At 47.9% G+C, this 23,304-nt stretch overlaps 1 protein-coding gene across 1 annotated transcript in view; it reads right to left on the bottom strand.

Annotated features, from left to right (window-relative positions):
• LOC129868344 (drebrin-like) overlaps positions 1-23,304 on the bottom strand; it is a gene marked incomplete in the record, with an annotated part of 130,311 nt that overhangs the window by 18,462 nt on the left and 88,545 nt on the right. The window contains 7 exon segments of the mRNA XM_055942243.1: positions 678-735; positions 823-974; positions 1,486-1,563; positions 2,736-2,885; positions 11,137-11,211; positions 13,706-13,818; positions 15,397-15,452. Of these exon segments, the coding sequence (XP_055798218.1) occupies positions 678-735; positions 823-974; positions 1,486-1,563; positions 2,736-2,885; positions 11,137-11,211; positions 13,706-13,818; positions 15,397-15,452 (682 nt within the window).

A 23,304-nucleotide genomic window follows, 5' to 3' on the forward strand; every position in this document is an offset into this window, starting at 1 on the left:
AGAGAGAGAGAGAGAGAGAGAGAGAGAGAGAGAGATGGGTACAAGGAAACAGCCTACAAAGTAATTACATTCTCACAGCATGGCACCCATTACAAAATCACAGACGTACAAGCTGGCATTTTCAAAGTGATCTGAAAGCAGAAGTATTGTTTTCGAAGGAAGTGAGAGTCTTAAAATAACGATGGCTCTTGTGGAATGGTAAAAGGAAGGAGAGAAGTGAAAACATTGTGGGGTCCAATATTTGGAGAATAAATCTTCTTGTGTCATGTCGTGCCAGGGCTGAAAATATTCATGTTGATGCTACTATTGAATTAAAGTTGGATTTTTAAAAACAGGATAATGAACTAGAACTCTTGTTTCTTCTTAATATTTCTTCCCAGACAATATCAATGATGCATTGTGACTAGTCTTGAAATGAGATCAGAAATATTCTCTAAAAGCAGACTGCCTCTTTCAGTAGTGGCAAGACCCTCTTTGGCATGGAACAGAGAATACACATAATGCTCTGGCGCGCGTTTGCACACACACGCACACACACACACACACACACACACACACACACACACACACACACACACACACACACACACACACACACACACACACACACACACACACACACACACACACACACACACACACACACACACACACTCTGAACACACACACCCACTTACTTTGAGGGGCTGGTTCCGTGTCCTCTCTTTGGCCTCCTCTTCCTCCTGTATCTTCTTTCTGCTCCACACACACTGAGTTACCACATGGACCAAGCACCAGAGTTTATGTGATACAACACACTACCCATAAGTCACTGCGGCCCACCTGTGTTCCTCGATCTGCCTCTCCCTCTCGCGGTACCTCTTCTCTCTATCCTCCTGCTCTTTCCTTTCCAGCTCCATCCTCTCCTCCTCGAAGCGTTGCCTCTCCTCCGCAACCTTCTTCCTCTCCTCCTCCTTTCTCAACTCTTCCTCACGCTGGTACACACAAAAGACAGAAATATATTTCAATATTTGTTCAATACTTCAATAACCAATTAGTCACAACACAAAACATCAATGACTAAAATGCAAAACAGAACATCTGGCTTTGGTCCTTCCATTGAGCAAAATCAACACAAACTAACATGTAGAAGGCAAAGCCGCCCACCCACAATGATTCAAATTCAAATAACTTCAAGGACAGAGAGCAGTGGATGTCATATCTCATTTGAGTCTGTCTCATTGGCTTGTGGCGTTGCGTCTGGAAGACGGGGGACATGTTTTGACTTTGTTTTGATCCTACTCCTACACACTCCACTTGAAACCACTATTCATGCTATCATTCCTAGTCTGAGGAAAAGGTAGAGGGAAAAGATAACAGTGCTGCTCTTCTTGTCTCCAGAGTCCTTGTCCCAGTCAACCCCCCCCCCTCCCCCCCCTCCCCCCGCCTCCTTACATCCCTTCTTCCCTCCCTCCTGACGTTAGCGGGAATCATGTTCATTCCTACCTTGGCTTGTTCCCAGAATTCCTCTCTATTGATCTTCTTCATCTCAATCTCTGCGTTGGTTTTGGTGTACACGGTGCCCTGGACATCCGCCCAATAGGGAAAGAGGAAAGGAGAGAGGAGAGAGGAAGTGGTTGGTTACAACCATTAGCCAGAGAACCATGGCACACACACACACACACACACACACACACACACACACACACACACACACACACACACACACACACACACACACCTCAGGGTCAGCGTCTGCTATAGTACAATTACTGTGCCCTCCAAATCCTATTGCACCACACCACCCGTAACCAACAGGGTCAGACTAGACATATAGTGTCTGTTCATATTTCTGTTCGACACACAATTACTGTATCACTTATTGTGCACCATTGCCTGGATATGATTTATATGGAGTTATATAACTTTAACTTCTATATTATGAACAGCTTGTACTTGAACCCTTTAGGTGCGGACCTTAAAGATAGATGTTATCCACAAGGTAGCCTGTTCAAAAGTGCCAGTGTGACATTGTAAAACCCTGTGACGCACTACATTTTATTAGTTTGTTAATCTACAGTATATATCATTCTTTAAACTCAAGGAATTTACCTCAGCTTAATGTCGTCATGTTTTGGTAGCAATACACTGTAGACGATCTATCAGAATGTAATGTACCTTTAGCGCAGTGGCTAGCCTAACGTCCTGGTTCAGTTGTGTCCAGATACGCAGAGAGAGAATGAGGAAGGAGCCTGCTAGCTGTTCAGCTGAGAGACTCATTTCTTATGGACCATCTGATACATAGTAAGGCCCATTGTTGAAGTTCCTAAACATTAACAATGCCTCGCTCTCAGAGGGCCTCTCCAACGCTCTCTCTCTTTCTCCCTCTCCCCCTCTCTTGTCCTCTCCCTTTATCTCTGTCGTCTCTTTCTCCCTCTCTCTCCTCTAAAACAGTCACATGGCTGTGGCCTTGTGTCACACATCACACTAATAGAGAGCTCTTTCACAGACTACTTGTTTTGACCTCTGTCGTAAAGCCCCCTCCTCTCCTGCCAGGCTCCATCTCGCTGTCCCTTTAACCTTTCTCTCAAGGCATCTCTCTATCCCCTCCACCTCCTTCTCCGTCATTGTATCCCTTCTCTGGTTCCATCTCTCTACTCCTTCCAATCCCCTCTCTCCATCTTATCCTCCATCTCTCCCCCTCCACCTCACTCCATCTCTTCCATCTTCCCCCCCATCTGCCCCCTCTCTCTTACCACTCCATCCTCTCCATTCTCCTCCTCTCTGGTTCTCAGCCGGCTGAGGACGGGGCTGGCCACCGAAGCCATCCCATTTGTCAGTCTCTGTCCAATGGCAGATGGTTCGATGTCCTCCATGGTGCTGGCGTTGATGATGACGTTGACTCCCTGCGGGCAAAAAAGCAAAACACGCACCTTAAATGGAAGTATACCTTTCCCCTTTAAATGGCTTGTGTGAGATGGTCTCCCATGGTAAAAGGGGCAGGCTCCCAGAGGTTATGTGGAGGTTATATTTGTGTCAGACTGCAGGGCACATGGAGCACAAGCCTCCTCAAACTACTTTTGATTGGGGCAATGTGCACACACATCACTCACTAGCTTTAGACCCACAGAACACATGGCTGGAAAGAGAAAAGTGGTTATGTCATGTTCAGAGAGGAGGGAGAGGAAGGCAGAGAGAGAGGGACAGCCAGATGGCCTAAAGGGATGCAAGAGAGAGAGAGAGAGACCTGCCTCACGCAGCAGAGGAGCCCAGCTCAACCAGCCAGACTTCCCCAGCCCTGCCTGCTGCACCCCTCCTCCCCAACCCACAGAACAGCCTCCCACTGACAGTGGCACCGACACAGACCAGCCACACCCCAGCTCCAACACCCACCAGCCCCCCCTCTGCCCCCCCCAGTCCAGAAGAAACACTGGCTGACATCGTCCTGTTAATGGACTCAAATGGGAAGTATGTTCAGGAGAAGAAACTTTTCCCTAGACACAAAACGAGAAAGGTGTGGTGCCCAACAACGCAGAGTGCCATGGAGCTGCTTGATAAGGCCCATCTCGGGTCGCCAAGCCACATAATCATACATACCGGAAGCAACGACCTGTGTGCTCAGCAGGAGAGGGTGGCGACTTCACTACGGGGAGTGATTGAGAAGGCTTCCGCAATCTTCCCCAACTCAAGAATCATAGTGTCAACCCTTCTACAGAGGAGGGACTTCCACCCTGCCACAATCCAAAGAATAAACGCCAGCCTATCCCGGGATTGTGCCCTGCGACCCAATGTACACCTGGCCCACCATCCCACCCTCGATCTGGACTGTCTCTATGACCATGTTCACCTGTACAGGGAGACAGTCCCCATCCTTGCCAAGACTCTCAAGGATGTCACTTTAAACCGCAGCCCGACCTCTCCACCCAGGAACAGCGGAGCAATCTCCACCCCGCCGAGATCACCGAGACAACACCCCGGACCAGCACCCTGGAACCCCCAGCCACGACCACAGCACCACCAACCTCAATGCCCACCACAGCCAGCGCAGCACAGACCACCCCAGCCCAGCTTCAGAGCCACCCAGACGAGGCCTCCCACCCCCCTGCCCCCCACCGCAGACCCACACTTGGAGGAGCCACAGCCCAGCAGGCAGAGCTACGCACAGGCTGCGAGAGGAGCAACTGGCCCATCCCCACCAACCAAATGAGTGACATTAAACAAATGCTGAGTCTACTATGCTCACATGTGATAGGCCGAGGGTCATTGTAAGATGAGCACAAGAACTCCACCATCCTCACACTACATCCACCCAAGTGGCATGACACAAATTCGAATCTTAAATGATAAACAAATCACATTTGCAAAATAAGAGTTTACTTTAATTGAAAAATCCTATTTTAATAGTTCTTGTTGGATTGTGAGTGTTTGTCTCATTTTGAAGGTAAAGAGAAAAGAAAAAAAAAGTTATGAAATCTTTTTACGTTGCATGTTGGAATTTACAAGGCTTGAAGTCCTCTGCTTTTGGGCTAAAGAGTAGAAACCCAGACTTCCTGAAAGAAATTGATGATGTTGATATTGTAGTACTACAGGAAACATGGTGCAGAGGTGATGTTTCCACTGGCTGTCCACTAGGTTATAGGGAGATAATCATACCATCCACTAAATTAAAAGGAATCAAACAGGGCAGAGACTCAGGGGGAATGCTAATATGGTATACATCTGAACTAATTAATTCAATCGAATTGATCAAAACAGGAGAATTCTTTATCTGGTTAAAAATCAACAAGGAGGCTATCTTGACAGATAAAAACGTCTTCCTCTGTGCCACATACATTCCCCCCTCAGAGTCACCCTACTTCAACGAAGAGAGCTTCTCCATTCTAGAAGGGGAGATTAGTCACTTTCAGGCCCAAGGCAACGTACTGGTCTGTGGAGACCTGAATGCTAGAACAGCAGAAGAACAAAACACTATTAACAGTCATGGGGATAAACACCTACCAGGAAGCAACAACCTTTCCCTCCCCACATACCCCCACAGAAACAACTATGACAAAGTGAAAAACAAAAATGGAGTACAGCTCCTGAAGCTCTGTCGAACACTGGGTCGGTACATAGTCAATGGCAGGCTGAGAGGAGACTCTTTTGGTAGGTACACCTACAGCTCATCCCTTGGCAGCAGCACTGTAGACTACTTCCTCACCGACCTAAACCCAGAGTCTCTCAGAGCCTTCACAGTCAGCCCACTAACACCTCTCTCAGACCACAGTAAAATCACAGTGTATCTGAGAAGAGCCGAACCCAACCATGAAGCATCACGGCCCAATAAATGACATGGTACTAAACAGGCCTATAGATGGAGTGCAAACAGTACAGACATCTACCAAAAAGCAATTAGTAGCCAAAAAATACAATCTCTCCTGGACAACTTTTTAGCCTTAACATTCTCCTTCAGCAATGAAGGTGTAAATTTGGTCATTAGGAACATAAACTTTATAGTTGACAAATTAGCCTCCTTGGCTAATCTACAGAAGCATAAGAGCAAACCAAAAATAACAGACAATGAAAAATGGTTTGATAATGATTGCAAAAATCTAAGAAAGTAATTGAGAAATATATCTAATCAAAAACACAGAGAACCAGACAGAAATATACGCCTACAATATGGGGAAACACTGAAGCAATACAAACGCACCCTAAGAACAAAAAAGGAACAGCACATTAGAAATCAGCTGGATGGAATTGAGGAATCCATAGAATCAAACCACTTCTGGGAGAATTGGAATAAATTAAACAAACCTCATCATGAGGAATTGGCTATCCAAAATGGGGATATGTGGAGAAATCACTTTGCAAACCTCTACAGCAATATAACAAAGAGCCCAGAACAAAAAGATATACAAGAAAAATTACAAATCCTTGAATTAGCAGTCAAAGACTATCAGAATCCTGTGGATACTCCAATTACAGAAGAAGAATTATTGGAAAAACTATGCACTCTCCAACCCAAAAAGGCCTGTGGTGCTGATGGTATTTTAAATGAAATGATCAAATATACAGACCACAAATTCAAATTGGCTACACTCAAACTCTTCAACATTATTCTCACTGCAGGTATTTTCCCTGATATTTGGAACCAGGGATTGATCACACCAATCTATAAAAATGGAGACAAATTTGACCCAAATAATTACAGAAGAATTTGCGTTAACAGCAACTTGGGGAAAATTCTCTGCAGTATTATAAATAGCAGACTACATAATTTCATTGATGAACACAACGTCCTGAGCAGAAGCCAGATTGTATTTCTAAAAAATTATCGCACAACAGACCACATTTACACCCTCCACACTCTAATTGATAAACAAGTTAACCAAAACAAAGGAAAAATCTACTCGTGTTTTGTAGATTTCAAGAAAGCATTTGATTCAATTTGGCACGAAGGTCTTTTTTTATAAACTAATAGAAAGTGGTATTGGAGGGAAAACATATGATTTTATTAAATCAATGTACACTAAAAACAAATGTGCAGTTAAAATTGGCAACAAGCAAACAGACTTCTTCTCTCAGGGGCGGGGAGTGAAACAGGGCTGCCCAATAAGTCCAACATTATTTAACATCTACATTAATGAATTGGCAAAAACATTAGAAGAATCGGCAGCAACTGGTATCACCCTACACAACACTGAAATGAAGTGTCTGTTGTACGCAGATGACCTGGTGCTGCTGTCTCCCACTAAAGAGGGGTTACAGCAGCACCTAGATCGTCTTCACAGGTTCTGTCAGACCTGGGCTCTGACCGTTAACCAAAAAAAAACAAAAAAGGTCCGGAAATAAAGATGACAAATATAAATTCTATTTGGACACAGTTCTATTAGAACACACCAAAAACGACACATATCTAGGACTAAATATCAGCAACACAGGTAGCTTTCACATGGCTGTGAATGAGCTGAGAGACAAAGCAAGAAGTGCATTCTATGCCATTAAAAAGGAACATCAAAATCAAAATTCCAATTAGAATCTGGCAAAAAAAAATTCAAGCAGTTATAGAACCAATTGCTCTATATGGCAGTGAAGTATGGGGTCCACTCTCTAATAATGAATTTACTAAATGGGACAAACATCCAATTGAAATATTGCATGCAGAGTTTTGCAAGACTGTATTGGGCCAATACCCCCTCCTCATTCGAATAGAAAAAAGAGCCATCAAATTTTACAACCATCTAAAAACAAGTGACCCCAAAACATTCCATCACACAGCTCTACAATGTCAAGAGATGAAACCAGAGAAGAGTCCCCTCAGCCAGCTGGTTCTGAGGCTCAGTTCACCAACCCAAACCAACCCCATAGAGCCTCAGGACAGCCCTCAGAAAATCTGGCCCAACCAAATCATCACAAAACAAAAAGAAAAATATATCACCTATTGGAAAGACAACACAAAAAATCTAAGAAAACTTCAATGCTATTTGGCTCTAAACAGACAGTACATGGTGGCAGAATATCTGACCATTGTGACTGATAGAACACTGAAGAAAACATTGACTAGGTACAGACTCAGTGAGCACAGTCTGGCTATAGAGACCGTTCGTCACAGACAAACCTGGCTGCCCAGAGAGGACAGGATGGGGTCACTCTGCTCCAGGGGAGAGGTAGAGACAGAGCTGCATTTCCTATTTCACTGTGACAAATACTCAGACCTAAGAGAATATTTATTTCCCAAAATTATAAATTCAATACAAAGAATTTGAAACTATAAAATATGAAGAAAAAATCTAATATTTATTGGGTGAAAAGCCAAAATGTGCAGTTTTGGCAGCCAAATATGTGTCCTCCTGCCACAACCTGAGGGACAGCCAGTGAAAAGTGCAAAGTAATGTTGATAATATTTCCCATCTTGTTTTGTTTTGTCTTTCATACCAGGTCATGTGTCTTCTTAGTCGTGTTGAGACTGGTCTACTACTGTTGCTTTAATGTATTGTTGTTCTGATTAATATTGTTGTTGTAGTTGTTGTTAATGGTAATCCCATGTCCACTACTACTATTATTATTGCTGTTGGTCCCATCATTTATTCATATATAAATATATATACACTGCTCAAAAAAATAAAGGGAACACTAAATTAACACATCCTAGATCTGAATGAATGAAATATTATTATTAAATACTTTTTTCTTTACATAGTTGAATGTGCTGACAACATAATCACACAAAAATTATCAATGGAAATCAAATTTATCAACCCATGGAGGTCTGGATTTGGAGTCACACTCAAAATTAAAGTGGAAAACCACACTACAGGCTGATCCAACTTTGATGTAATGTCCTTAAAACAAGTCAAAATGAGGCTCAGTAGTGTGTGTGGCCTCCACGTGCCTGTATGACCTCCCTACAACGCCTGGGCATGCTCCTGATGAGGTGGCGGATGGTCTCCTGAGGGATCTCCTCCCAGACCTGGACTAAAGCAGACATGATGTCCCAGATGTGCTCAATTGGATTCAGGTCTGGGGGCGGGCCAGTCCATAGCATCAATGCCTTCCTCTTGCAGGAACTGCTGACACACTCCAGCCACATGAGGTCGAGCATTGTCTTGCATTAGGAGGAACCCAGGGCCAACCGCACCAGCATATGGTCTCACAAGGGGTCTGAGGATCTCATCTCGGTACCTAATGGCAGTCAGGCTACCTCTGGTGAGCACATGGAGGGCTGTGCGGCCCCCCAAAGAAATGCCACCCCACACCATGACTGACCCACCGCCAAACCGGTCATGCTGGAGGATGTTGCAGGCAGCAGAACGTTCTCCACGGCGTCTCCAGACTCTGTCACGTCTGTCACATGTGCTCAGTGTGAACCTGCTTTCATCTGTGAAGAGCACAGGGCGCCAGTGGCGAATTTGCCAATCTTGGTGTTCTCTGGCAAATGCCAAACGTCCTGCACGGTGTTGGGCTGTAAGCACAACCCCCACCTGTGGACGTCGGGCCCTCATACCACCCTCATGGAGTCTGTTTCTGACCGTTTGAGCAGACACATGCACATTTGTGGCCTGCTGGAGGTCATTTTGCAGGGCTCTGGCAGTGCTCCTCCTTACACAAAGGCGGAGGTAGCGGTCCTGCTGCTGGGTTGTTGCCCTCCTACGGCCTCCTCCACGTCTCCTGATGTACTGGCCTGTCTCCTGGTAGCGCCTCCATGCTCTGGACACTACGCTGACAGACACAGCAAACCTTCCTGCCACAGCTCGCATTGATGTGCCATCCTGGATGAGCTGCACTCCCTGAGCAACTTGTGTGGGTTGTAGACTCCGTCTCATGCTACCACTAGAGTGAAAGCACCAACAGCATTCAAAAGTGACCAAAACATCAGCCAGGAAGCATAGGAACTGAGAAGTGGTCTGTGGTCACCACCTGCAGAACCACTCCTTTATTGGGGGTGTCTTGCTAATTGCCTATCATTTCCAACTGTTGTCTATTCCATTTGCACAACAGCATGTGACATTTATTGTCAATCAGTGTTACTTCCTAAGTGGCCAGTTTGATTTCACAGAAGTGTGATTGACTTGGAGTTACTTTGTGTTGTTTAAGTGTTCCCTTTATTTTTTTGAGCAGTGTATATATTTTGTATATATATACATATATATTTGATTTGTACTTTTCGATATGTATACTTTGACAATGTAAGTAATAATGAACTTGCCATGTCAATAAAGTCAATTGAATTGAATTGAGAGAGAGAGAGAGATGAAAAGAGAGCGGGTGGATGGAGAGAAGGAGTCTGTAGAGAAATTAGGATGTAAAGATGTAGAGATATGAGGATTTAAAGATGCAGTGATATGAGGATGTAAATATATACAGATTAAGATATAATGATGTAGAGATATGATATGATATGACCACTGCTGGCTTGCTTCTGAAGCTAAGCAGGGTTGGTCCTGGTCAGTCCCTGGATGGGAGACCAGATGCTGCTGGAAGTGGTGTTGGAGGGCCAGTAGGAGGCACTCTTTCCTCTGGTCTAAAAAATATCCCAATGCCCCAGGGCAGTGATTGGGGACACTGCCCTGTGTAGGGTGCCGTCTTTCGGATGGGACGTTAAACGGGTGTCCTGACTCTCTGAGGTCATTAAAGATCCCATGGCACTTATCGTAAGAGTAGGGGTGTTAACCCCGGTGTCCTGGATAAATTCCCAATCTGACCCTCAAACCATCATGGTCACCTAATAATCCCCAGTTTACAATTGGCTCATTCATCCCCCTCCTCTCCCCTGTAACTATTCCCCAGGTCGTTGCTGCAAATGAGAACGTGTTCTCAGTCAACTTACCTGGTAAAAATAACGGTAAAATAAAAAAAAATAAAAAAAATGTACAGATAACTAAAGGAGAAATATGTAGCTCTCCTGTGTCTATATTATATCTTATTACTGTGGATAGAAGCTATAAGGCATCCAAACATCAAAATGATAGTGTTGAATTAATTACAGGATTAATAACATATGTATATTCACTGTGGGAATCCTGTTGTGTGTGTAGGAATGATCTCTGAGACAGGACAAGCCATACACTGATTCATCTTCAAACACAAAGAAAACAAAGAGAGAGAGAGAGAGAGAGAGAGAGAGAGAGAGAGAGAGAGAGAGAGAGAGAGAGAGAGAGAGAGAGAGAGAGAGAGAGAGAACTCCCAGCTCGATAGAGTATTCTCAACCAGCTAACCCCACATTAAATCCAAGGCCAGAGCCGACAATGTGAGCAAGCAGATCAGTCTGATGGCCAGTGAAAAGAGCTGTTATGGAGAAGTTACTTGACACTTCACATCAATTGATTGAAGGAATCTGTCTAGAGATTCGTTAAGCTCCATGGCCTTCACAGTCAGGAGAAAAACTCTTCTCTTTATCTCCATCTCTCTCACCCCCACAATATTCATAAAACCTCTCAGAGTAGGGAATCAGTTTGGCTTTTTAGATCAGAATGAATAAGATAATGGACAGAGGGGAACTGATCCGAGATCAGCACTCTTCCCCTGAGATACGTTAAGAATACGGGCCCAGAGGGGCAGATAGCATTCATCAGACAACATCAAATATGTTTTAATTTAGCTAGTCATCCAGGCTAGTTTTAATAAACGTTTCAAAAGTCTTAGAGTAGCAGTTGGGTTTACCTCAGTGAGACTGACCTGGAAAAACTCTGCAATGTTAGCCACATGGCTGGCACACTGACACTTCCTGGCATCAGGCACATCCTCACCAACCTGGGAGAGGAGCGAGGGAGAGAAGAGAGGGAGAGGAGAGGGGGAGTGGAGGGAGAGGAGAGAGGGAGAGGAGAGGGAGAAAGAGAGGGAGAGGAGAAGGGGAGTGGAGGGAGAGGAGCGAGTGAGAGAAGAAAGGGAGAAGAGAGGGGGAGTGGAGGAGGGAGAGGAGACAGAGAGAGAAGAGAGGGAGACAAGAGGGGGAGTGGGGGAGGGAGAAGAGAGAGGGAGAGAAGAAAGGGAGAGGAGAGGGGGAGTGGAGGGAGGGAGAGAAGCGGGAGGGAGGAGACTGGGTTAGAGCTACTGTGTGTTTCCGACTTCAAGAATACAGTAGTAGTGTCATCATCGCCGTCGACATCATCATCCTCAATCAAAGTAACCACATTGAAAGGATTGGATGTGCTCTTTGTATTCTATTCAAAATGTTGTCTTTGTGTCCAGTTTAACAGTAGTAATTATGAGTGAATGAAGCATTGTGTCTCAACAGGAACATTCCTGGTAGCATTACATTACCATGACCTATTCAAAACAACACAATGGCCACTGATTACATGAAAGGAATAGTGGAATAGTAATCAACCATAAAAACACATGGCTACTGAACTGGTACTGCTGCTACGGAATTATAAAATAATACAAATAATATCATTTCCAGGGCCATTCACCTCCTAGTTAATAACACATCTCTGGAGAACTTTTGTATTGAATCACATTAGAACTTATAATGAGGACCACAGGAAACATATATTTTCTGTTTTCTTTTTGAGAGGGGAGTTGATGGGCGACTGCAGTGCCTAAGAATTACAATAAACCCAAAATTGAGGTTTGTAATAATGGACAAGAGACACCAAATCTCACTCTAGAGCCATCTTCAACTGTGACAGAGACCAGTAGCCAGAGGGGATGTCTGGGCCTGTCACAACGATAGAGACAGTAAGCCCATTAGACTGTCTCAGACTGCCTGAGTTTCACTGGGCTGAATGGACACACACTGACAGGAGGGAGGGAGGGCTGAATGGACACACACTGACAGGAGGGAGGGAGGGCTGAATGGACACACACTGACAGGAGGGAGGGAGGGCTGAATGGACACACACTGACAGGAGGGAGGGAGGGCTGAATGGACACACACTGACAGGAGGAAAGGCTGAGTGGACACACACTGACAGGAGGGAGGGCTGAATGGACACACACTGACAGGAGGGAAGGCTGAGTGGACACACACTGACAGGAGGGAGGGCTGAATGGACACACACTGACAGGAGGGAAGGCTGAGTGGACACACACTGACAGGAGGGAGGGCTGAATCGACACACACTGACAGGAGGGAGGGCTGAATGGACACACACTGACAGGAGGGAAGGCTGAGTGGACACACACTGACAGGAGGGAGGGCTGAGTGGACACACACTGACAGGAGGGAGGGAGGGCTGAGTGGACACACACTGACAGGAGGGAGGGCTGAGTGGACACACACTGACAGGAGGGAGGGCTGAGTGGACACACACTGACAGGAGGGAGGGCTGAGTGGACACACACTGACAGGAGGGAGGGCTGAGTGGACACACACTGACAGGGGGGAGGGCTGAGTGGACACACACTGACAGGAGGGAGGGCTGAGTGGACACACACTGACAGGAGGGAGGGCTGAGTGGACACACACTGACAGGAGGGAGGGAGGGCTGAGTGGACACACACTGACAGGAGGGAGGGCTGAGTGGACACACACTGACAGGAGGGAGGGCTGAGTGGACACACACTGACAGGAGGGAGGGCTGAGTGGACACACACTGACAGGAGGGAGGGCTGAGTGGACACACACTGACAGGGGGGAGGGCTGAGTGGACACACACTGACAGGAGGGAGGGCTGAGTGGACACACACTGACAGGAGGGAGGGCTGAGTGGACACACACTGACAGGAGGGAGGGAGGGCTGAGTGGACACACACTGACAGGAGGGAGGGCTGAGTGGACACACACTGACAGGGGGGAGGGCTGAGTGGACACACACTGACAGGAGGGAGGGCTGAGTGGACACACACTGACAGGGGGAGGGCTGAGTGGACACACACTGACAGGAGGGAGGGCTGAGTGGACACACACTGACAGGAGGAAGGGCTGAGTGGACACACACTGACAGGAGGGAGGGCTGAGTGGACACACACTGACAGGAGGGAGGGAGGGCTGAGTGGACACTGACAGGAGGGAGGGAGGGCTGAGTGGACACTGACAGGAGGGAGGGAGGGCTGAGTGGACACTAACAGGAGGGAGGGAGGGCTGAGTGGACACACACAAACAGTTTACCTATAGAGGCATACAGATCTAGTTACACATGTACTGTACACACACATTTGTAGACGTACATATACTGTACTAACACACACACACACACACACACACACACACACACACACACACACACACACACACACACACACACACACACACACACACACACACACACACACACACACACACACACACACACAGTCTCACCCAATTGATGAGGACGTAGCGCGGCAGTGCGGCCGTGGGCTCCTTCAGGCTGCAGAAGCCGTACATGACCCGGCCATTATCGAAGGTCACTGTGATCTCTGGTAGACCTCCAGCTAGAGGAGGAGGGGAGGAGGGAGAAGGAGAGGAAGAGGGGGAGAGAGAGGAGGGGTAAGGAGAGTAGGAGGGGTAAGGAGAGTAGGAGGGGAGGAGGAAGACGAGGAGAGGGAGAGGAGGGTGGAATGGGAGGAAGGGAGAAAAAACTGATGAGAAGATTGAGAGGTAGAGTGTTCACAGAAAAACACATCACTACCACTCTCAAGGCTGATCTGACCGTTCCACACTGACACAGTCTCTGTCCTCCTCCACATTATGTGGCCCTGTGCTCTTCAGTGACTCACAGTTCAATGCTCCTACGGTATACTGTTCCAGGCACAAACTAGCCTGGTGGAACAAGCCAGGTTGTATGATAGCTCACATTCTATTACACTTCACGTCTCACCATAGGCAGCTCTATGCCCTATATGATCCTTACCGTTACCATCCAATATAATCATTCAATAGCTTGATAATGATAGTTCTGGCTGGTTGGTGGGCCGATGCATTTCCTTCATGATTTAGAGTGAGGAGAGCTGCAGTCTGGTAGCATTGCAGGCTTACGTCCAATGAAAATAGGCAACTTCTAATGAACTGTTGTCAACTGTAACAATGAGCTGTTGAAATATTAAAATCTCACCGATGGTAAAGGTATTGAGATGGAGAGACCGCTGACTGTGGTTGGGTCAAGTAGGAGGGGGACTAGAGTGCAGACACATAAACACACACTTGCGTCCTAAACAGGGTTATGATGACCCCTGAGACAGACGCCCACACTCACACCTGACTGCTCCAACGCAACTGAACAGAGCTGACACCAATGCCATCACACACTCACAAACACACTCCAAACCCCATCTGTCCAATCAGAGTCCGGTCTCACTGGTCCAGCCCGTCCACTCCACCTACTCTACACCAATAGGATGACCGATAGGTCTGCCTCACCACAATCATAGGCATGGCAATAAATCATGCTTTGTGTGGGATGCTGTGTATCCCAGAGCTTTTCCAGGTTCCAACCCTCCACTAATAGTGGATCACACAAGACCAGGCCAAGCTGGTCTCCCAGACATCATTAACAGAGCAGTGAGAGGAGCAGCATGCACTGCTATGACATCTGGATCACTGTTATTAACAGGCATAATAATCAACTTTGCGTAGCAGTTTAGAGGGTTGGACCAGCAACCGAAAGATCACTGGTTTAAATCCTCGAGCCGACTAGGTAAAAAACTTAACCCTAATTGATCCTGTAAATGACTTAATGACTAAAATGTCAAATGTACAAAAATGTAATAATGATTATGCCTTCCTAATGAAATAGTTAGCATCTTAACAAAACATAATTTCCTTTTCATGTGATTGTTAACACCGACAACAATGGCTGTCTGTCACCTTCAATGGAGGCCTCAAAGCTAATGAGTATGCCCTCTACTGACACATTTCCCCTCCAGACAAACAGTCATTATTAGTCAGTTGCAGGCTCTTTACCCTCATCTCAATACATGTTATCAATGCAAGAGGCACAGAGAGTACAGCTGAAACAAATGAACCAGAACAACAGTCAATCATCTTCAGATTTCATGGGGGAGTTTGCTTACCTCCTGATGATGCCAGGGTCAAATCATTGCTGTTGCCCTCATATGAGAACAAGGCCCTGCATGAGAGAAACACAGAGAGCGAGAGAGACCGTCAGACATTTAGACTCAAGAACAACACAGCGTCCAAGCATAACAGCCATACTGTCTGTTACCATACAGTGGTAACTATATGAGCAAGGGGAGAAAGAGGGAGGGTACGGGTTGGAACACGCTCCACTCAAGGCCAATACTCTACACACCAGTTCACAGGTGTTGTTAGTCCTGAGGAGTGGATAGGAGAGAGAATGGCATCATCTATTCACTTAGCTGTGTAAGAAGGTAATGCCTGGAGCGATTAACTAGCTTTAGAAAAAAAATCCCATTTCAATTCATACTGCTGGTTTTACAGCATTAGATAGATATGTACTCAGGCTAAACTGCCGGTATTATTGTTCCCATTCTGAAGACAATGAGAGGAGATAGAGATATATAATTATTATCTGAATAGAGCAATGCAGTGAGACTCTATTACCCAGAATTCTATACACACAAAGAGAGAGAGAGAGACAGAGAGACAGAGAGAGAGAGAGAGATGTGTGTGTGTGTAGGTAGATATGTGCACACGAGCGTGTGAGACAATAAGCAGATTATAAACATGTTTCATTAATGACTGTGGGAATACAGTCGCTCTTCCGCCTGGATTATAGCGGGACCATCGTATACCAGCACTCTAGTAATAATGCACACACAGGCAAGGGGTGAATGAAGGTGAGTGGGATTACTGTATGCCAGGCAGCAACAGACATCCTACATTTCCAGATTAATCTGGTTGACCTTCCTCTATACTGTACTGTCTTTTCAGCCAGCCATGAGGCTTCTATCAGAAGGACTGGCTCAATCCCTCTCTGTTTCTCTTCATCACCTTGTGTCTCCAATCTCCTTCCCTCTCACTCCCTCCTTCTCCAACCGTATAGGTCTGGCAGGCCTTAATGGTCCTGTCTCTCAGTCCGGCTGTCCTTTCTCTCCTCGTCTCCGCAGGCCCTCACTCACTCACTCACTCACTCACTCACTCACTCACTCACTCACTCACTCACTCACTCACTCACTCACTCACTCACTCACTCACTCAAAGTGATTGAAATAAATAATAAACAAAAGTAAAATAAACAATAAAAATTATCAGTAAACCCTTACAATCACAGAAGTCCCAAAAGAATAAAAACATTTCAAATGTCATATTATGTTTTATATATACAGTGTCGTAACGATTTGCAAATATTTAAAGTACAAAAGGGAAAATAAATAAACATAAATATGGGTTGTATTTACAATGTTCTTCACTGGTTGCCCTTTTCTTGTGGCAACAGGTCACAAATCTTGCTGCTGTGATGCACACTGTGGTATTTCACCCAGTAGATATGGGAGTTTATCAAAATTGGGTTTGTTTTCAAATTCTTTGTCGATTTGTGTAATCTGAGGAAAATATGTGTCCCTAATATGGTCATACATTTGGCAGGCGGTTAGAAAGTGCAGCTCAGTTTCCACCTCATTTTGTGGGCAGTGTGCACATAGCCCGTCTTCTCTTGAGAGCCAGGTCTGCCTACGGCGGCCTTTCTCAATAGCAAGGCTATGCTCACTGAGTCTGTACATAGTCAAAGCTTTCCTTAAATTTGGGTCAGTCACAGTGGTCAGGTATTCTGCCACTGAGTACTCTCTGTTTAGGGCCAAATAGCATTCTAGTTTGCTGTTTTTATCGTAAAAGTAATTCTCTTTTTGTTTTCTCATGATTTGGTTGGGTCTAATTGTGTTGCTATCCTGGGGCTCTGTGGGGTGTGTTTTTGTTTGTGAACAGAGGCCCAGGACCAGCTTGCTTAGGGGACTCTTCTCCACGTTCTTCTCTCTGGAGGGTGATGGCTTTGTTATGGAAGGTTTGGGAATCGCTTTCTTTTAGGTGCTCTTTTCTGGATATTGATAATTAGCGGGTATCGGCCTAATTCTCTTCTGCATGGATTATTTGGTGTTCTACGTTGTACACGGAGGATATTTTTGCAGAATTCTGCATGCAGAGTCTCAATTTTGTGTTTGACCCATTTTGTTAAGTCTTGGTTGGTGAGCGGACCCCAGACCTCACAACCATAAAGGGCAATGGGTTCTATAACTGATTAAAGTATTTTTGGCCAGATCCTAATTGGTATGTCGAATTTTCTGTTCCTTTTGATGGCATAGAATGCCCTTCTTGCCTTGTCTCTCAGCTCGTTCACAGCTTTGTGGAAGTTACCTGTGGCGCTGATGTTTAGGCTGAGGTATGTATAGTTTTTTGTGTTCTCTAGGGCAATGGTGTCTAGATGGATTTTGTATTTGTGGTCCTGGCGACTTGTATTTGTGGTCCTGGCGACCCCTAGACTTTTCCCTCTTACATTATTGAAGCCATACAAGTACTGTTTAAGGATCACTTAAAGCCTGTTGTATTCAGGCCATCCTTCAGTCTCTTTACTTTGTATCAACTTCCATCCACAGAAGGCAGCTATAGCAGAGCAGGGCTATTTTTAAGCAGGCATCTCTCTGGCTGGCCTAACCCTCCCTCCCCATCCCCCTCTCCTCTCCCCACCCCACCACACCCAGTAGCTCATCTACAGTCTGTCTGGGACACACCCAGGCCAATGAGCTGAGAAAAGACTGGGATGCAGGGTGACAATGGAGAGAGAGAGAATATAAGAGAGATAAGGGGAGAGAGAGAGAGAGAGAGAGAGAGAGAGAGAGAGAGAGAGAGAGAGAGAGAGAGAGAGAGAGAGAGTGGAGGGAGGAAGAAAGAGAAAGATAGGGGTGAAAAAGACAGATAGACATGGAGACAGAGAGAGCGAAAGAAAGATAGAGACAGAAATTGGAGGTAGAGAAAGCGAGAGAGAGAATGTGTGAGCTAGTTCACGTGTAGCACTATAAATAATTCCCTTTAAAGCAGACTCCTTATATTATTCATAAAAGAATGGCATGACCTAGAAACAGCTCTGCTCTGTGGAGCCTATGTCACTGGGCCTGGAGAGAGAGACTGCATGGCATACAGCAGGCATGGAGCTACTGCTGAGGGGGAGAGAGATGGAGAGAGAAACTGCATGGCATACAGCAGGCATGGAGCTACTGCTGAGGGGGAGAGAGATGGAGAGAGCGACACGTGGGGGAGGGGTGAATAGGAGGGAGGGGTTAATATGAGAGAGGGGGGTGAGAGAGGGGGGTAAGTGGATGTAGAGGAAAGGGGAGAGAGGGGGAGGGTCAAAGTATGTGAGTGGATGCATGGGAGCTGGAGTGAGGGTGTGAGGAAATGAAGGGGAGCTGGAGTGAGGGTGTGAGGGAATGCAGGGGAGCGGGGGTGAGGGTGTGAGGGAATGCAGGGGAGCGGGGGTGAGGGTGTGAGAGAATGCATGGGAGCTGGAGTGAGGGTGTGAGAGAATGCAGGGGAGCGGGGGTGAGGGTGTGAGAGAATGCAGGGGAGCGGGGGTGAGGGTGTGAGGGAATGCAAGGGAGTGGGGGTGAGGGTGTGAGAGAATGCAGGGGAGCGGGGGTGAGGGTGTGAGAGAATGCAGGGGAGCGGGGGTGAGGGTGTGAGAGAATGCAGGGGAGCGGGGGTGAGGGTGTGAGAGAATGCAGGGGAGCGGGGGTGAGGGTGTGAGAGAATGCAGGGGAGCTGGAGTGAGGGTGTGAGAGAATGCAGGGGAGCGGGGGTGAGGGTGTGAGAGAATGCAGGGGAGCGGGGGTGAGGGTGTGAGAGAATGCAGGGGAGCGGGGTGAGGGTGTGAGGGAATGCAGGGGAGCGGGGGTGAGGGTGTGAGAGAATGCAGGGGAGCGGGGGTGAGGGTGTGAGAGAATGCAGGGGAGCGAGGGTGAGGGTGTGAGAGAATGCAGGGGAGCGGGGGTGAGGGAATGCAGGGGAGCGGGGGTGAGGGTGTGAGGGAATGCAGGGGAGCGGGGGTGAGGGTGTGAGAGAGTGCAGGGGAGCGGGGTGAGGGTGTGAGAGAATGCAGGGGAGCGGGGGTGAGGGTGTGAGAGAATGCAGGGGAGCGGGGGTGAGGGTGTTAGAGAATGCAGGGGAGCGGGGGTGAGGGTGTGAGAGAATGCAGGGGAGCGGGGGTGAGGGTGTGAGAGAATGCAGGGGAGCGGGGGTGAGGGTGTGAGAGAATGCAGGGGAGCGGGGGTGAGGGTGTGAGAGAATGCAGGGGAGCGGGGGTGAGGGTGTGAGAGAATGCAGGGGAGCGGGGGTGAGGGTGTGAGAGAATGCAGGGGAGCGAGGGTGAGGGTGTGAGAGAATGCAGGGGAGCTGGAGTGAGGGTGTGAGAGAATGCAGGGGAGTGGGGTGAGGGTGTGAGAGAATTCAGGGGAGCGGGGGTGAGGGTGTGAGAGAATGCAGGGGAGCGAGGGTGAGGGTGTGAGAGAATGCAGGGGAGCGAGGGTGAGGGTGTGAGAGAATGCAGGGGAGCTGGAGTGAGGGTGTGAGAGAATGCAGGGGAGTGGGGTGAGGGTGTGAGAGAATTCAGGGGAGCTGGAGTGAGGGTGTGAGAGAATGCAGGGGAGCGAGGGTGAGGGTGTGAGAGAATGCAGGGGAGCTGGAGTGAGGGTGTGAGAGAATGCAGGGGAGTGGGGTGAGGGTGTGAGAGAATTCAGGGGAGCGGGGGTGAGGGTGTGAGAGAATGCAGGGGAGCGAGGGTGAGGGTGTGAGAGAATGCAGGGGAGCTGGAGTGAGGGTGTGAGAGAATGCAGGGGAGTGGGGTGAGGGTGTGAGAGAATTCAGGGGAGCGGGGGTGAGGGTGTGAGAGAATGCAGGGGAGCTGGAGTGAGGGTGTGAGAGAATGCAGGGGAGCGGGGGTGAGGGTGTGAGAGAATGCAGGGGAGCGGGGGTGAGGGTGTGAGAGAATGCAGGGGAGCTGGAGTGAGGGTGTGAGAGAATGCAGGGGAGCGGGGGTGAGGGTGTGAGAGAGTGCAGGGGAGCGGGGGTGAGGGTGTGAGAGAATGCAGGGGAGCTGGAGTGAGGGTGTGAGAGAATGCAGGGGAGCGGGGTGAGGGTGTGAGAGAATGCAGGGGAGCGGGGGTGAGGGTGTGAGAGAATGCAGGGGAGCGGGGGTGAGGGTGTGAGAGAATGCAGGGGAGCTGGAGTGAGGGTGTGAGAGAATGCAGGGGAGCGGGGGTGAGAGAACGCAGGGGAGCTGGAGTGAGGGTGTGAGAGAATGCAGGGGAGCTGGAGTGAGGGTGTGAGAGAATGCAGGGGAGCGGGGTGAGGGTGTTAGAGAATGCAGGGGAGTGGGGGTGAAAGAATGCAGGGGAGCTGGAGTGAGGGTGTGAGAGAATGCAGGGGAGCGGGGGTGAGGGTGTGAGAGAATGCAGGGGAGCGGGGGTGAGGGTGTGAGAGAATGCAGGGGAGCTGGAGTGAGGGTGTGAGAGAATGCAGGGGAGCGGGGTGAGGGTGTGAGAGAATTCAGGGGAGCTGGAGTGAGGGTGTGAGAGAATGCAGGGGAGCGGGGGTGAGAGAATGCAGGGGAGCGGGGGTGAGGGTGTGAGAGAATGCAGGGGAGCGGGGGTGAGGGTGTGAGAGAACGCAGGGGAGCTGGAGTGAGGGTGTGAGAGAATGCAGGGGAGCGGGGGTGAGGGTGTTAGAGAACGCAGGGGAGCGGGGGTGAGGGTGTGAGAGAATGCAGGGGAGTGGGGGTGAGGGTGTGAGAGAATGCAGGGGAGCGGGGGTGAGGGTGTGAGAGAACGCAGGGGAATGGGGGTGAGAGAATGCAGGGGAGCGGGGGTGAGGGTGTGAGAGAACGCAGGGGAATGGGGGTGAGAGAATGCATGGGAGCGGGGGTGAGGGTGTGAGAGAATGCAGGGGAGCGGGGGTGAGAGAATGCAGGGGAGCGGGGGTGAGGGTGTGAGAGAATGCAGGGGAGCGGGGGTGAGGGTGTGAGAGAATGCAGGGGAGCGGGGGTGAGGGTGTGAGAGAACGCAGGGGAATGGGGGTGAGAGAATGCATGGGAGCGGGGGTGAAGGAGATAGAGAATGCAGGTGAGAGGGGTGAGGGACTGAGAGTGAGGGTGTTGGGGCCGTCCTCTATTGTCTCCCAGGGTGGGAAAGAGGGAATGAGCGGGCTGGGACTGAGAGTCCCTCACTATAGACCAATTACACTTCAATATCAGAGAGGAGGACTAAAAACAAGAAAACAAGACTCCAGGGGGGAGAGGGGGCAGAGAATGTGAGCAAGAAATAGAAACAGAGAAAGGGATACGATGAAGATGGGGTAGAGACAGGAAATTAGAAACTAATAGAGAGGGTAGATAGAGAGCTGAAACACTGTGGAAAACCCAGCAGATAGCCTATTAGTGTGAGTCTCTCAGTCTCCTCTCTGCTAATAGTGCTGTAGATGGAGGGAGAAAGAGAGAGATGGAGAGATGGAGCGAGAGATCAATGGTATCAGAGGAGAAGAAGAGAGGAAGACAGACCAATCAGGCCGTCAGCAGTCAAATAGGTTTCATTTAAACCTCCCGCAACTCATTTCAGAACCATGTCATCGATGATCAAGCCGACGCTCGCCCCAGCACAAACAACTAATCTGATTGGCTCTCGGAGGGTCATGGTGTCCAATCAGGGCTGTTTGTCATGGCAAAGCTCTTCCCTTCTAGAAAGGTGAGTCAACGTTTCCTAAACACCACCCGAAGCGGCCGGCAGAGACTAAAGAATCCAATACAGACGCCACATCTTGCTTTAATAAAAGGTTTCGTATGATGAAAGCTGCTCTAATGTCCACACATGCGGACACACACACACACACACACACAATAACCTAAAGGGGGACTGAGCCAGGTTGTTTTTCCCAAAACGAGGTCGGGATACAGTGGATCCGCTCTACAGCGCCCTGTCTCTCCCAAAGAGAGGGAGAGGGGTGAAGTTGGCCGTTTTATGACGGTCCTAAATACCTTGTAGAAACTCTGCTTTATGGCTCTGCAGGATGGAGGGGAAAGAAACATTTTGTTACAAGGAGATTCCTCCCATCAAAACTCCAACATCAAAAGGCTGGATAATGAAACAATATTTCTATAATCCAAACATTGGGAATAATAACCATGTCCAACAGTTATTGTTTTGTGACATCATGAAGGACGGTATAACTAAATAACTGTACCTCTACAAATGTATACGTCCCAGTTATCAGATTCACATCTAAATGTTGTGGAACTTATATGATTAAATATGAAACTATTTGTGAGAAGACGTAATGTGATGTTAGCCTTCCAAATGAGAGAATTGTTTTTCATATAACGTCTTAACCAGTCAGTGACCACACCCACGTGAGCACAGACATTATGTTGGCGTCATGGAACGCCACTTTTGCTAGAGTGCATAAAACCCCTCGTGAAGAATTAACATATTAGACCAAGCAGGCGGACGGTGTTGAACCGGACGTCACGAATGGCTAGAATCAACGAGACCAGAAAAACGTGGAGTGTGGCTGCACGTTGAAATGGTAGGAATTTAAATCTCTAGAGGCCAGTACATTGCCTGTTTGCTGCGGTTGTGTAAAATGGTTCAAGCTCTATATTAGACCAACGTGACCGACAGCGTGAGCTGAAAGGTACGAAATGGTTAGAAACTCTGAACCTCTCTTGAGCAGAAGAAGACTACACAGGAACATCCAGTCTGCAGCTGTTTAAGTACTTTAGTCTAGTAAACTCGACAGAGAACCACCAGTTGGTACTCTGAAAGATCCATTCTAACAAACACTTCCTCTGGAAGATTTGGTCTAACAGACACTCCGAGACAGAGAAGCTACAGCTACAAAGGACATGGTGACCTCTGTTGGACAACCACAAACTTACACAACCAGAGACTTTCTGTCTAATTACTCCTCGTAGATGGGTCGAGTGTTGTCAACAGAGAGACAGCAAAGACATACAGACATAAATA

The sequence above is a fragment of the Salvelinus fontinalis genome, chromosome 13 (assembly GCF_029448725.1).
Source record: "Salvelinus fontinalis isolate EN_2023a chromosome 13, ASM2944872v1, whole genome shotgun sequence".
NCBI classification, from domain to species: domain Eukaryota; kingdom Metazoa; phylum Chordata; class Actinopteri; order Salmoniformes; family Salmonidae; genus Salvelinus; species Salvelinus fontinalis.